This window comes from Oncorhynchus nerka, linkage group LG24, assembly GCF_034236695.1.
Source record: "Oncorhynchus nerka isolate Pitt River linkage group LG24, Oner_Uvic_2.0, whole genome shotgun sequence".
In the NCBI taxonomy this organism is placed as follows: domain Eukaryota; kingdom Metazoa; phylum Chordata; class Actinopteri; order Salmoniformes; family Salmonidae; genus Oncorhynchus; species Oncorhynchus nerka.
Genome location: NC_088419.1, coordinates 63,571,133 through 63,584,956, shown reverse-complemented (window position 1 = coordinate 63,584,956; position 13,824 = coordinate 63,571,133). Strand labels below are relative to the sequence as shown.

At 42.7% G+C, this 13,824-nt stretch overlaps 1 protein-coding gene across 1 annotated transcript; it reads right to left on the bottom strand.

Moving 5' to 3' along the window:
• Positions 1 to 70: 70 nt before the first annotated feature.
• lrrc40 (leucine rich repeat containing 40) lies at positions 71 to 6,871 on the bottom strand. Its single transcript, XM_029632696.2, has 15 exons — positions 6,559 to 6,871; positions 6,221 to 6,402; positions 5,966 to 6,039; positions 4,090 to 4,219; positions 3,851 to 3,974; positions 3,565 to 3,704; positions 3,268 to 3,440; positions 2,890 to 2,980; positions 2,660 to 2,705; positions 2,398 to 2,503; positions 2,111 to 2,218; positions 1,812 to 1,922; positions 1,478 to 1,555; positions 1,201 to 1,386; positions 71 to 885 (listed from the first exon to the last, which is right to left on the bottom strand). Exons 1-15 carry the CDS (start codon positions 6,704 to 6,706, stop codon positions 780 to 782), a joined length of 1,803 nt encoding a protein of 600 aa, XP_029488556.2. The 5' UTR covers positions 6,707 to 6,871; the 3' UTR covers positions 71 to 779.
• Between the last annotated feature and the right edge of the window lie 6,953 nt (positions 6,872 to 13,824).

Sequence of the window (13,824 nt, the reverse complement as noted above, 5' to 3'; positions counted from 1 at the left end):
TTTTTCTAACCAGTATCATACTGTGTATTTATTAAAGACTATAACAAAGGATCAAAGCACCAAACACATCTGCCTTGTACACATTTAATGTGGTTGGAATTCAATCATTATTGTTGTTGGAGTCATTGAAACAGACATGGTTCAATGGTCTTACTCAGTTTTCATGAATACAATGAGAGTGCATGCAAGTTCTTCTGTCACACATAAAAAGCGACTGAAGAACACAGATGTTTTTTTTTCAGGCTATTAGATAGTGTAACAACATATCTCAATGTCATTACAAATAAATTCTTGAGAATGATATAACATTTTAAAATGTCTCGTTTGGATCAGAGTATCAAACAGGCCAAGGCCAAATCAGTAGAAGTGTCAGATTATCTTGCAATTGCCATACATTATGTTAAACATTGAATGCAAAACTTTCCTAAAGAATAAGCTTAGTGGAATTGCTATTGTTTTTCCATATATTGAGAAAAAGAAACCACACTAAGACAGGCTTTTCAGCTTGGAATGCAATTCAAATATTGCCATTGGTAGAAGATCTTGTAAACATTGTTACAGCAGTCTCCCAGTAGTAATCATTCAAACTTTATATCTTAGATCAAACAAGAGAAAGTACACTTCAAATCATCAGGCTCGAATGTCATGAACACTTTCACAGAATAATGGCAGTTAGTTTCAAGCCAAAAACAAACACTGATTAATCATAAAATGGTACTTTCTCATTTGGTGTGTTGTAGTTGTGTGTGTTGTATCTCATTTGGCTTTAATGCAGTTGACTATGTAGGGATCCTGCTTCGTAGGTACTCCAGGACAGCATCAGTTCCTCTGGATACAATGGCTGCTCTGGGGTTGCGGAAAGGATTTCCATCCAGCATGAGGGCTCTAAAGGAAAGACGAGAGAATCAGTGAGACCAGCTTCAAATATTGATATACAAACACATACTTCCCTCTTTACAACAACAGCTCGGAGCAAAATCACAACTATATGGATCACTGAGTTGGATGCCCTAGCGCATATACCTTTTCTGATTGCTATTCAACACCATACCTGACACAAATAGCACAGTTCCTGCAGCTTCCACCCCTATCTAAATAAAACCAGATATGACCACGCTTTTTGAAATCCTGTCCAGTTATATCTTCGTCACATCATATATCGTCCCCTAAACACAGTGTCTGTCACATCCCGGTCCCTACCTCAGGCTCGTACAGTTGCCCAGTTCAGGTGGCACCTGCATGATGTCATTGTTCTGCAGGTCCAGAGTGGACAGCTTGTCCAGAGCTTTGAGCTGCAGTGGGTTAATGGCTCCCACTTGGTTATTACTGATAAGAATGGTCTCCAGGCTAGGAACCCGGTACAGCACCTCTGGGAACAACTTAAACCTGTCAAAATATGACATGAATTTGAATCCGTTTTTACCAATCATCTGTGTACAGCACGATGACTACATTCCTTTAAGACCAGAGTGCTTACCTGTTGAATGACAGTGTGATGCTCCGCAGTTTCATTAGGGCCTCAATTTCCATTGGTAGAGATGTCAAAAGATTGTTTCTGAGGGAAAAGCCAAAATAAACTGCATATTACAAATGTCTCACATGCACCATCTTAAGCAAATGTACCAATTTTAGACCGGGTTAAAAACAATGCTCCCACCAGAAACACCTCGGAGTCTAAAAAAGGTTGAGCCTCTCGTTTCACTGACCTCCGCAACACAAACGCTACTTTTATTTGGAAAGACAAGGCCTTCTGGTATTTGAGCTGTAGAGCTGACAGATGTGCTGTGGAGGCTGATTGTCAGTTTATGTACCTGAGGTCTATGTGTGCCAGCTGCTGCAGCATGCAAAACTCCAAGGGGAGGCTGGTCAGCTTGTTAAACCCCAGGTTGATGTCAGAAACAGAGTCCTTCAACTCCACAACCCTGAGGACCAAGCAGAGACTCATTCAAACTCATCCAACATTATCACCACAACAGTCCTACTGTATCTGACATTCTCTATCAATGGCTTTGTGGTGACTTTTAGGAGTGGTGTGATTCTTCTCACACTGAGGGTTTTTCCTCCATAGGCCCAGACTGTGGTGTGAAGTCAGTGATTACAAGCAAGGTACCTGGGAGGTACTGCAGCCAGCTGGTTCTTGCTGAAGTTGACACTGGCAACAGGCTCACTTCCCACAGCATCAAACACATCATCAGGAACACATGCCATCTGCTTCTCACTGGAACCAGGGTCACACACAAAGCAACAGTTTACTGACAACACTTCACTACATCACAACTACCCTCATGCTGTGGCAATGCAATATCATTTTGTGGTAGAACGTTTGAGTTTTTAAACTTTCCCAGAATGTCTTAACTGAGCTTCAAACACGGCACAAAAATAATAGTTGACACACACCTGTAGTCCAATGTCTTCCGTGTTTTAATGGTGTGCACGTTGATCTTCGCCTGACTGGGCAGAGTCATGGCAGTGTCAGGCTCATCTCCTTTGCCATCTGAATCCTCTACAGATCCAAATGAAAATGTCAGTCCAATGATATGAGACAGTCTGGTATATCAACGGCAGCCTTTCCACAAAACCTTGCAAAGTAAATAAAAGGGTCTATTCACTGAATACGAGAACCTTCTGCATAGACAGAAAAAGACAAACATCATTGTACCTTTTATTCGACCCCTCAAGTACTTCAGCAATTCATTGGTTCCTTTCTGTGAAGGACACAAAAGTCATATCCTATCACAGAACTGACTTGCCTAGTTAAATAAATTAAATAAAAAGGTAAAAAATAAAAATAAAATTGGCTACATTGCAACTCTACAGTGAGGTTCTACTGTAGTGGTGAAACTGTAGTAGCTTCCAGAAGGTAATGGGATGTCGTCCTAACTAACTCACAGTCAAGAGGTCTCTGCGGATGCCTCTCAGAGGGTTGCCCTCTAGAGTCAGGATCTTCAGCTTGGGCAGGAGGGCAAGGGCAGCTGGCAGACTGGCTCATGCATACAAGGGAGAAATGCAGTAGCACAGCCATAAGATATCCAGGGAGCTAAACACTACACAGGACATTTTGGGGTGTTTTGACTTGTGAGCTTTGTTCTTATTTAATTGGTTTATATTTGTGCTGTGTATAAATCTGTTATATGCACTGATGAAAGAGGCTAAATCAACTAAATAATAAACAAATGAGTTAAGAATAACAGCACACGACCTGTGAGGTGGACCAAGTACAGTAACCACGGAGGAGAGACCAGGGGAGATCTGATCAGGCAAACCTACCTGCTGATGTCATTGTTGACTAGGTCTAGGCGCTCCAGGCCTTGGAGTAGTTTGATTTCCTCAGGGAGAGTCTTCACCTTGTTGTCCCTCAGCTCCAATACACTCAGAGTGTTCAGGTGTTTCAGGTGCTCTGCCTCCAGCACCTCAATCTGGTTATTACCAACATGCAGCTCCTACCAGACATGTGATAGAAAGCTGTCAGAGTTTGCATAGGGCACTTGTTTACAAATCATTCATACAGATGATCTCATTGAGACTCAAACGTTCCTTCTCAAAGGAAATCATCAGTGTCCTTACCTTGAGCCTTGAAGAGGGCAGTTCAGGAAGAAAGCGCAGTTTGTTGTGTCTCAGATAGAGCTGCTCTAAAGACGCCATTTGAGACAAGACAGGAGGTATGCTCTCAAGCTGATTGTGTGTGCAGTCCAGCAGTCTCAAATCTGTGGAGGCGTTCATACAGGATGTTATGCTTCAGCCATGTTCATGTCAAGAATATAACAGTGGATGCATCCATTTCTAACAGGTAGGCAGTACATACAAAAACTAAACACACAAACCAAAACATATGCTGCCATTTCCGTCTTACTTTTCATGACACTGATTCCTGAGGGGAGGCTCTTCAGCTTGTTGTGGGAGAGGTTCAGCTTCACCAGATGGTTCAAGTTGCCCAGACTGTCAGGGACGGCAGTTAGCTGGTTGTTGGAAAGATCCTTCCACCAACAATACAAAAACAAGTCAGCGAGATCATCCAAGAGTTAATCTAAGATAATCACTTTGTTACACGGACACATTTTAGTAGTGTTTCATTGCCAGTTCTGAACTTACGAAATCATCCAGGTTAGTGAGCAATCCCACTCCCTCTGGCAGGTGCTCCAGTAGATTCTGCTGCAGCTGGAGACAGGTGAGGTTCTTCAGACTCCATATCTCCTCCGGAAATTCTTTCAGTTTATTGTGACTGCAACAGAGAGGTAATGGGGGTGGGTATAATTTGTGGAACATTCCAACAGGAATCTATTCCAAAAACATTGTAAATAACAAGGTTGCCAACAAATAACGCATAAAAAAATTGTGCCCTCAAAGCTCATCACTAAGCTAAGGACTCCAGCACTAAACCCCTCCCTCTGAAACTGGATCCTGGACTTCCTGATGGGACGTCCCCAGGTGGTAAGGGTAGGTAACAACACATCCGCCACGCTGATCCTCAACACAGGGGCCCCCTCAGGGGTGCGTGCTCTGTCCCCTCCTGTACTCCCTGTTCACTCATGACTGCACGGCCAGGCACAACTCCAACACCATCATTAAGTTTGCTGATGACACAACAGTGGTAGGGAGGAGATCAGAGACCTGACCGTGTGGTGCAAGGACAACAAACTCTCTCTAAATGTGAGCAAGTCAAAGGAGATGAATGTGGACTACAAGAAAAGGAGGACTGAGCACGCCCCCATTCTCATCAATGCGGCTGTAGTGGAGCAGGTTGAGAGCTTCAAGTTCCTTGCCGTCCACATCACCAACAAACGAACATAGTCCAAGCACACCTAGACAGACGTGAAGAGGGCACGACAAAACCAATCCCCCTTCAGGAGACTGAAAATATTTGGGTCCTCAGATCCTCAAAAGGTTTTACAGCTGCACCATCGAGAGCATCCTGACGGGTTGCATCACTACCTGGTATGGCAACTGCTCGGCCTCCAAACGCAAGGCACTACAAAGGGTAGTGCGCACGGCCCAGTACATCACTGGGGCTAAGCTTCCTGCCTTGCAGGAACTTTATACCAGGTAGTGTCAGAGGAAGGCACTAAAAACTGTCAAAGACTCCAGCCACCCTAGTCGTAGACTGTTCTCTCTGCTACCGCACAGCAAGCGGTACCGTAGTGCCAAGTCTAGGTCCAAGAGGCTTCTAAACAGCTTCTACCCCCAAGCCATAAGACTCCTGAACAGCTAATCAAATGGCTACCCAGACTATTTGCATTGCCCCCCTTCTATGCTGCTACTCTCAGTTACTATCTATGCATAGTCACTTTAATAACTCTACCTACATGTACATATCACCTCGACACCGGTGCCCCCGCACATTGACTCCATACCGGTATCCCATGTATATAGCCTCGCTATTGTTATTTACTGCTGCTCTTTAATGATTTGCTATTCTTATCTCTTAATAAAAAATAAATACAAATATGGGGGGGGGGGGGGGTATTTTCATAAAACTGCACTGTTGGTTTAGGGCTTGTAAGTAAGTAAGCATTTCACTGTAAGGTCTACACCTGTTGTACTCGGCGCATGTGACAAATAAAATGTATAGCGGCAGAATAAGATACCGGGTAGGGAGTGGGCTATTTAATTACGTTTTTCACTCGCCATGTTTATTCTGAAAAATGTCTGTCCTCACTCTGGTAACCTATGGACAAACATTAAAAATAAGCTACGTGGTGAGTTGATGCCTATTCGGCAGCTAGTTCGCTAGGTGAATTGATCATGTTACTTTGTATGCATGGTTTGTTAGCAACCTTGTACTTTACAAAGTTTTTGGAACAGATTCCTGTTGGAATGTTCCACAAATTATACCCATCCAGGTAACGGACAGCATTTCAGCAGAACGTCAGTATATAGAGGAGACCTCTTCTTTCTTTATAATGGAAGTGATTCCTGGTGTGCATTTCTCATTTGTTGAGTAACTTTAGTTGACAAAATCCTCACATACCTCAGACTGAGTTTCTGAAGATGTTGCAACTCTCCAATAGATGTGGGTAATGAGGTAAGCTGATTATCATGGACCTTGGGAAAGTGGAAAGACAAGACAGAATGTCAGAGGGTCATCGTAAACATCAAACTTGTCAAAGTAGTTTCTCCTATAAATCTTGGGAGCATAGACCTTCCATTCAAGCTTTGAAAGGGCCTAGTCGATCACTTCTTAAATCAGGCAACACAAAACACCTCAGAAAAAAACAATACCCACATCCAAAACAGTAAGGGCTGGCAACAGCTTGACATCCTCTGACAGAGCTTCCAGCTTGTTTGAAGAGAGAAGCAGCTTGGTCAGATCTGTCTGGTCCCACCAGCGATCATCTGCCCCAAAGGACAAGTTCTGTTTGGCCTCCTCAGGTGTGTCTAAGTTCAGTCTCCAGACACTTTGTGGGACTAAGTGCAGAATAGTGGTAAAATGGTTAGCATTAGCATAACGTTACATGCATTCATTCAAGTGGTCATCAATCATTCAACCAACCAATCAACACCATACCCATCTCATGATGTGTCATCATGATAAATAGGCAGTCTTTCTTCCCTGACAGTTACCTTCAGTCAGCCCTCGCCCAGACAAATTGAGCTGCCCGCTTTTTCTGGCGGATTTCAACAATCCATAAGGGACAGCACCCGGTTCCTCTTTTTCTGTTCTAAATCCTGCTCTAGAATCCACTTTGGCACCTCTTTTAAAGCGTGACATTGTTCATATGTTGTTAGTGCCACTAACTTTGTCTAACCAGCTTGTTAGTTATGCCAATAATGTTAGCTAGCTAGCTCGCTATGTATTTATAAAAAGCCGATAGAAAACTAAATTTAGGAGCCAAGCATTTCATAAGCCTTTCTGGGTTAAATTATCATTTCCGGTTCAAATGTGAATATTTAATTGTAAAAGTCATTCTTCAGAATTAGAAACGTTGTAAAAAGCGATGTATATTGAATTGTTAATTGCTGTACCTTTATCTGAAATAGGAATTAGTAATGCTCGATATAATTCACTTTTTGCTATTTTATCCAATGATGCACCCGGATTTCAATATGGATTCTTATTTTGGTAGTACGTGAAAACCTTGACCCGGAAAAGGTTGAGCAGCTGAGTCAAAGACAGTACAGTATTAGAAACTCTGTGGCTGTTGGATGAGTTGGATCCACTGAGGTATAATAAGAACGGTTTTGGCCGGGGCATGCACGAGCATGCTTTTGCGGCACAGTCGATAGCGCGCCGGACCTCGGGCTAGAAGGTCGAGGGTTCGTGACCTGCTCCCTGCCGGTTTCATTACACTGGTGTCAGAAGTGGGATCGGACCTTGCATCCACGACAGTGCGTGTGCTTGGCCGGTGAGCGCGTTCCTGTAAAACGTAGAGTCGCAAACTAGCGCGAGGACGCGCTCTTTGAAAGGAGGGAGTAGTGTAACGACCCTGGGTTTATAAACGCGGAAATCGACCCTGCCGCACGAGCATGCTTTTGAGACACAGTCGATAGCGCGCCGGAGGTGCGCTATCGACTGCTAGAGGTGCAATATAAAAAGGGAGGATGAGGCGAAGCGAGAGTTTACTCCCGTCAAAATACTGTCCACAATAAGCCTTTGGGATGACTACACAAGACTCTCTCGTCGTTATATACAGTATCTTTGTTGGATTATTTTGGAATTACCGAAGATTCAATCAAATATTTGCCTGTTCCTCTCTGATTTACCGCCACGTCAGCATCCCGTGGTCACAGCTGGCCACAATTAAATTGTAGTCTCTGGTTGTAGTAGCCTACATTTGTAGTGATTTTTATTTCTTATTTTTGTTTTTGTTTTATTTACAAAAATAAAAAAAAACATAAATAGAAAATATATTTGTGATGTGCTATGTTTATTTGTTTTTGTATTGGAATTGGAAGAAAAAATCTAGAGGCCTATAATGAACAAATAAAAAAACATTGACTTCAGTTGTTCCCCTTCAAAATAAAAGCTCGCAATGAAACGCTATTTCTTTGGCGTATACATCGAGTGTACAAAAGATTAGAAACATGGACTCTACAAGGTTTTGAAGCGTTCCAAAGGGATGCCGGCCCATGTTGACTCCAATGGTTCCCATAGATGTGTCAAGTTGGCTGGATGTCCTATGGATGGTGGACCATTCTGGAGACACACATGAAACCGTTGAAGTTCTTGACACACTCAAACCTGACTGGCACCTACTACCATACCCATTCAACGGCAGTTTAATATGTTGTCTTATCTATACACTGAGTGAAGTGGATTTAAATAAGGGATCATAACTTTCGCCTGGATTCACCTGGTCAGTCTTTGTCAGGGTTTCCCAAACTCTACTGGGACCACCCGGGTACACATTTCGTTTTTTGCTAAAGGACTACAGGGCTCATTTAAATAATCAAATCGTGATGATGAGTTGGCTATTTGAATTAGCTGTGTAGTGCTAGGGCAAAAACCAAAATGTGTACCCAGGGGGGGCCCAGACAGAGTTTGGGAACCCTGGTCTATGTCATGGAAAGAGCAGGTGTTCCTAATCGTTTGTGCACTGAGTGTACTTGCCGCCTTCCCTTGCCAGTTGGAACTAGGAAATTCAGAAATGTCAGACTTGCTAAGTGGTTGAATGTGGCACGTGTATAACTACAACCAGTTAGCAAGTCAGACATTTCTGAGTTTGCTAGTTACTACTAGCACATGAATGTGACACTAGATACAAAATATTTTTGTGTGGAAGTTTTGCATAGTGCATAATGTTACATTATGATACCTAATTATAACTACATTGGGGAAAAAACTCAACTCAAGAGTATTCCTACTTTTTATAAGTTAAATAATATAATAATGTGGAGCCTATTGAGAAATGGTTGGAGCCTAAGTAACCTTTATGCATGTAAAGAACATAATAATAGCCCAGCTGTAAAACATGTTGCAGATTCCTTAATTAAGAGCAATGTTGTTTTCTGTTTTTTTTTCATTCAGTTTTTGTTTTTCTGTCTTCTGTCAGGGATGTATTGTTTGGTGTCATTTATCTGTCAGTAAAACTGAAAATTCATGAATAAAATATAGGCTATACTAATAACAATAATAGCCTACATGTAAAATAATATACAATTAAAATTATAAATAATTATTTTGATTATATGGATTATTCTTAATTTACCTGTGTTTAAGGATGCAATTTTTAAATGTATGTTTAAGCATCCCACTTGGCACAGACGTCAATTCAACGTCTTTTCTACGTTGGTTCAACGTAATTTCTGTCATGGATCCCTCCCGGGTTTTCATTACGCACACCTGGCCCCTATTCCCAGTGATTGGTAATTGTATAAGTGTGTCCTTGGTTTACCATTGTCCTATTGATTATTGTTACATTGCCCATTGGTTTGTGTGAGTACCTGTGCTGTGTGTGTACCTGTGCTGTGTGTTTTGGCTTTCGTGCCATTGTGGATTGCGCAGATGATTACGGGTCCCGTGTGTTAATCATTGTGCGCTTGTTATTTATTCGAGGTACTCCTCGCTCTTCTTTTTGGGTTTCAACCCTGTGTTTTGTATAGTGTTTGTTTGGTCTTCATCCCTGTGCCTTTACACGTACTCTGTAATTTGGGTAAGAAATTTAAAAAACTATTACGCATTCCTGCGCCTGTATCCCGAGTCATTCATACCAGCATGACAATTTCATTGAAAAGACATGGAATCAACGTTGATTCAACCAGTCTGTGCCCAGTGGGATTGTTATATTGCATAAACAAAGTTGACTTTAAAGGAAATATATTGTGTGTCCATAAAATTAAAGTTCAGTCTACTCATTAGAGCATAACATATTATCCAAAAAAGGTGAGTTGAACAAAAAGCTAGGTCGTAGCAAATGTTGCTGTACTTTTACTGTGGTCAAACTGGTTTCTATTTGTTAGAAATATTGCACTGCACAGGAAAAATATTTGTTGTGTTCAGTCTTCTCACTAGAGTCCCTAGAATACAAAACGCGTTGGGGAAAAATCCTGTTCATAGGAAGCATTGCTTTCAGTGGCGGTTGCTGAGGGGAGGACGGCTCATAAATGTCTGGAAGGGAGCGAATGGCATTAACCCTCCTGTTGTGTTCGTTTCATGATCCTTAATCCTGTGTTCCCGCCCCCCAATATAGCTGATTATAAAGCCATAACAATCAACTTAAATTCTTGTGAACATTACAAGTTTTGAACTTCTATTTGCTGTGTATGGCCTGTAGGCCTCATTGACTTGATACCACACATTTGAGTAAAAAAAGCATAATGTATGGATTATTTTGATAACAAATTCTCAGATTAAACATATTGCGCTATTTATCACATACTACTTTGTGTCAAAGTTGAACAAGGACCCTCTCCTGTTGATCAAAGATATGATCAACAGCCTCACATATATTATATAGTTTGGTCATTGTGCTGCCACAGAATGAATTGTGAGCAAGGCCTCAAAAAAGCTTAATTTACCAGAGCTGCTAGAAAAGTTCTATATATTGTTGAAACAATGTTGCGATTGTTTGTGAGAATGTCAACAGGTGTGGTTCCCCTGGGGGAAATATTCTATTGGGGACAGGTTCCCGTGGGGGTTGCCATGGAAACCAAGAAGAGGAGTGAGGTGTGTGTGTGCTCAAACACATACAATTACATTTACATTTAAGTCATTTAGCAGACGCTCTTATCCAGAGCGACTTACAAATTGGTGCGTTCACCTTAAGACATCCAGTGGAACAGCCACTTTACAATAGTGCATCTAAATCTTTTAAAGGGGGGGGGTGAGAAGGATTACTTTATCCTATCCTAGGTATTCCTGAAAGAGGTGGGTTTCAGGTGTCTCCGGAAGGTGGTGATTGACTCCGCTGTCCTGGCGTCGTGAGGGAGTTTGTTCCACCATTGGGGGGCCAGAGCAGCGAACAGTTTTGACTGGGCTGCGCGGGAACTGTACTTCCTCAGTGGTAGGGAGGCGAGCAGGCCAGAGGTGGATGAACGCAGTGCCCTTGTTTGGGTGTAGGGCCTGATCAGAGCCTGGAGGTACTGAGGTGCCGTTCCCCTCACAGCTCCGTAGGCAAGCACCATGGTCTTGTAGCGGATGCGAGCTTCAACTGGAAGCCAGTGGAGAGAGCGGAGGAGCGGGGTGACGTGAGAGAACTTGGGAAGGTTGAACACCAGACGGGCTGCGGCGTTCTGGATGAGTTGTAGGGGTTTAATGGCACAGGCAGGGAGCCCAGCCAACAGCGAGTTGCAGTAATCCAGACGGGAGATGACAAGTGCCTGGATTAGGACCTGCGCTGCTTCCTGTGTGAGGCAGGGTCGTACTCTGCGGATGTTGTAGAGCATGAACCTACAAGAACGGGCCACCGCCTTGATGTTAGTTGAGAACGACAGGGTGTTGTCCAGGATCACGCCAAGGTTCTTAGCGCTCTGGGAGGAGGACACAATGGAGTTGTCAACCGTGATGGCGAGATCATGGAATGGGCAGTCCTTCCCGGGAGGAAGAGCAGCTCCGTCTTGCCGAGGTTCAGCTTGAGGTGGTGATCCGTCATCCACACTGATATGTCTGCCAGACATGCAGAGATGCGATTCGCCACCTGGTCATCAGAAGGGGGAAAGGAGAAGATTAATTGTGTGTCGTCTGCATAGCAATGATAGGAGAGACCATGTGAGGTTATGACAGAGCCAAGTGACTTGGTGTATAGCGAGAATAGGAGAGGGCCTAGAACAGAGCCCTGGGGGACGCCAGTGGTGAGAGCGCGTGGTGAGGAGACAGATTCTCGCCACGCCACCTGGTAGGAGCGACCTGTCAGGTAGGACGCAATCCAAGCGTGGGCCGCGCCGGAGATGCCCAACTCGGAGAGGGTGGAGAGGAGAAGAGATGATTCACATATACATGTGGGGGTCTGGGAGAGGAAGTGTGTCCATCTGATGAATGGGCATGTGCCTGAACTCAAATTAAGAACCTAAATGTAGTCTTACCCATTCATCAACCGGTCATTTTTGACTGGGAACACCACAGGTGTACAAAAGTTAAATAAAACACCCAAAATGTAATGAAAATAATCCAAATGTATTTTGTGTGTTTAAATGCCCTGTGTGGACAAAAGTCATGGAACCTTATGACAATTAGATTAAATGAACTACATTTTTCAGAGAAAATATGTAAATCGGTCCAATTCGACTGGAACACAGCAGAAGGGTTAAACCATGTGTTTGATGTATTTGATACAATTTCACTGATTCTGCTCCAGGCATTACCAACAGCCTGTCCTCCCCAATTAAGGTGCTGCCAACCTCCTGTGATTGCTATATCAAAATAGCTTACATTCTAAAATGGTAGCTGTCCATAGTGCTGGTATGTGTCAGTATAAAGCTTCCCAAGACCTAGCTTTTTGTTCAAACTCACTTGTTTTGTATTCTAGGGACTAGACTAACCTATAGAATAAGGAATTAGAACTACATGAATTAGACTGGATTCTAAATACATGGCTCAGGACTGGACCATGGTACAGTCAATAATGATGAAAGATTACATTATTTCACTTTCTATGCCATCAATAATGATTTCAACACGATCTAAAATGAGTTATCTGTTTTACAGCATAAATATAAAATTGATAATTTTTCAAGTTAAGGTGAAGGTCTCCCCCTACCGGACACAAGAAGTCATCACTGATTGAGCATCGTAATTTATGGCCAATATTGCTCAGGCCTGGTTGGCTGGTTGGAATGCAATTGCTAATCATCCATCCGAAACCGACCGACTAAATGTGATAAAGTGAAAATCTGAGGCCCCGACCCTAACACGCTAATCCAACATTTTGGGAGGCTATTTGTAAGTAAACTTTTCTATAATTAGATACATGCAGCCTTTGCTCACCAGCATAATGTCATAAATTAATAGAATGAATGCTTCAATCTAGTTGAAATAGGTCAAGTTTTCTCTGCCATCTCTACTTCTTTCGTCATGCAAAGACGTTTAGGGAACTGCGGAGAAAATGCAATAAACCCCCACCTCCAAAAAACAGGAAAGATTTTCTGGCTAAATTTCCAAATGTTTTAATATCACATGCACAATTACAGTGAAATTTGTTTCTTGCAAACTCAACAGCCAACAATGCAATAAAAACAATGTAATACTAAAAATAAGAAATATGAAGAACACAGGAAGTAAGTAAGCATACTATATACAGGGTCAGTTCCAATATCAATATTACAATGTGCAGGGATACTGGAGTGATGGAGTTAGATATGTATAGGGGTAAGGTGACAGGGATACTGGACTGATGGAGGTAGATATGTATAGGGGTAAGATGACAGGGATACTGGACTGATGGAGGTAGATATGTATAGGGGTAAGATGACAGGGATACTGGAGTGATGGAGGTAGATATGTATAGGGATAAGGTGACAGGGATACTGGAGTGATGGAGGTAGATATGTATAGGGGTAAGGTGACTGCAACAGGATATAAGATTATCAGTAGCAGCAGCTTGTATGTGAGTGTGTGTGTGTAGTCAGTATAAATGTATGTTTAATTGTGTGTGTGAATGAATGTGTAGGATCCTGTGAGTGTGCATAGAGACCGTGCAAAAATGAAATGTCAATAATTACACAAGGTTAACTCCGATAGTCAGTGAAGCTATTTTTATTAGGTATATCTTACTGCTTGAGGATAGAAGCTGTTCAAGAGCCTGTTGGTGCCAGACTTGATGCACCGGCATGGCTTGCCATGCGGAAGCAGAGAGAATAGTCTATAGCTTGGTTGGTTGTGGTCTTTAATGATTTTCAGAGCCTTCCTACCACACCGCCTAATATAGATGTCCTGGATGGCAGGGAGCTCGGCCC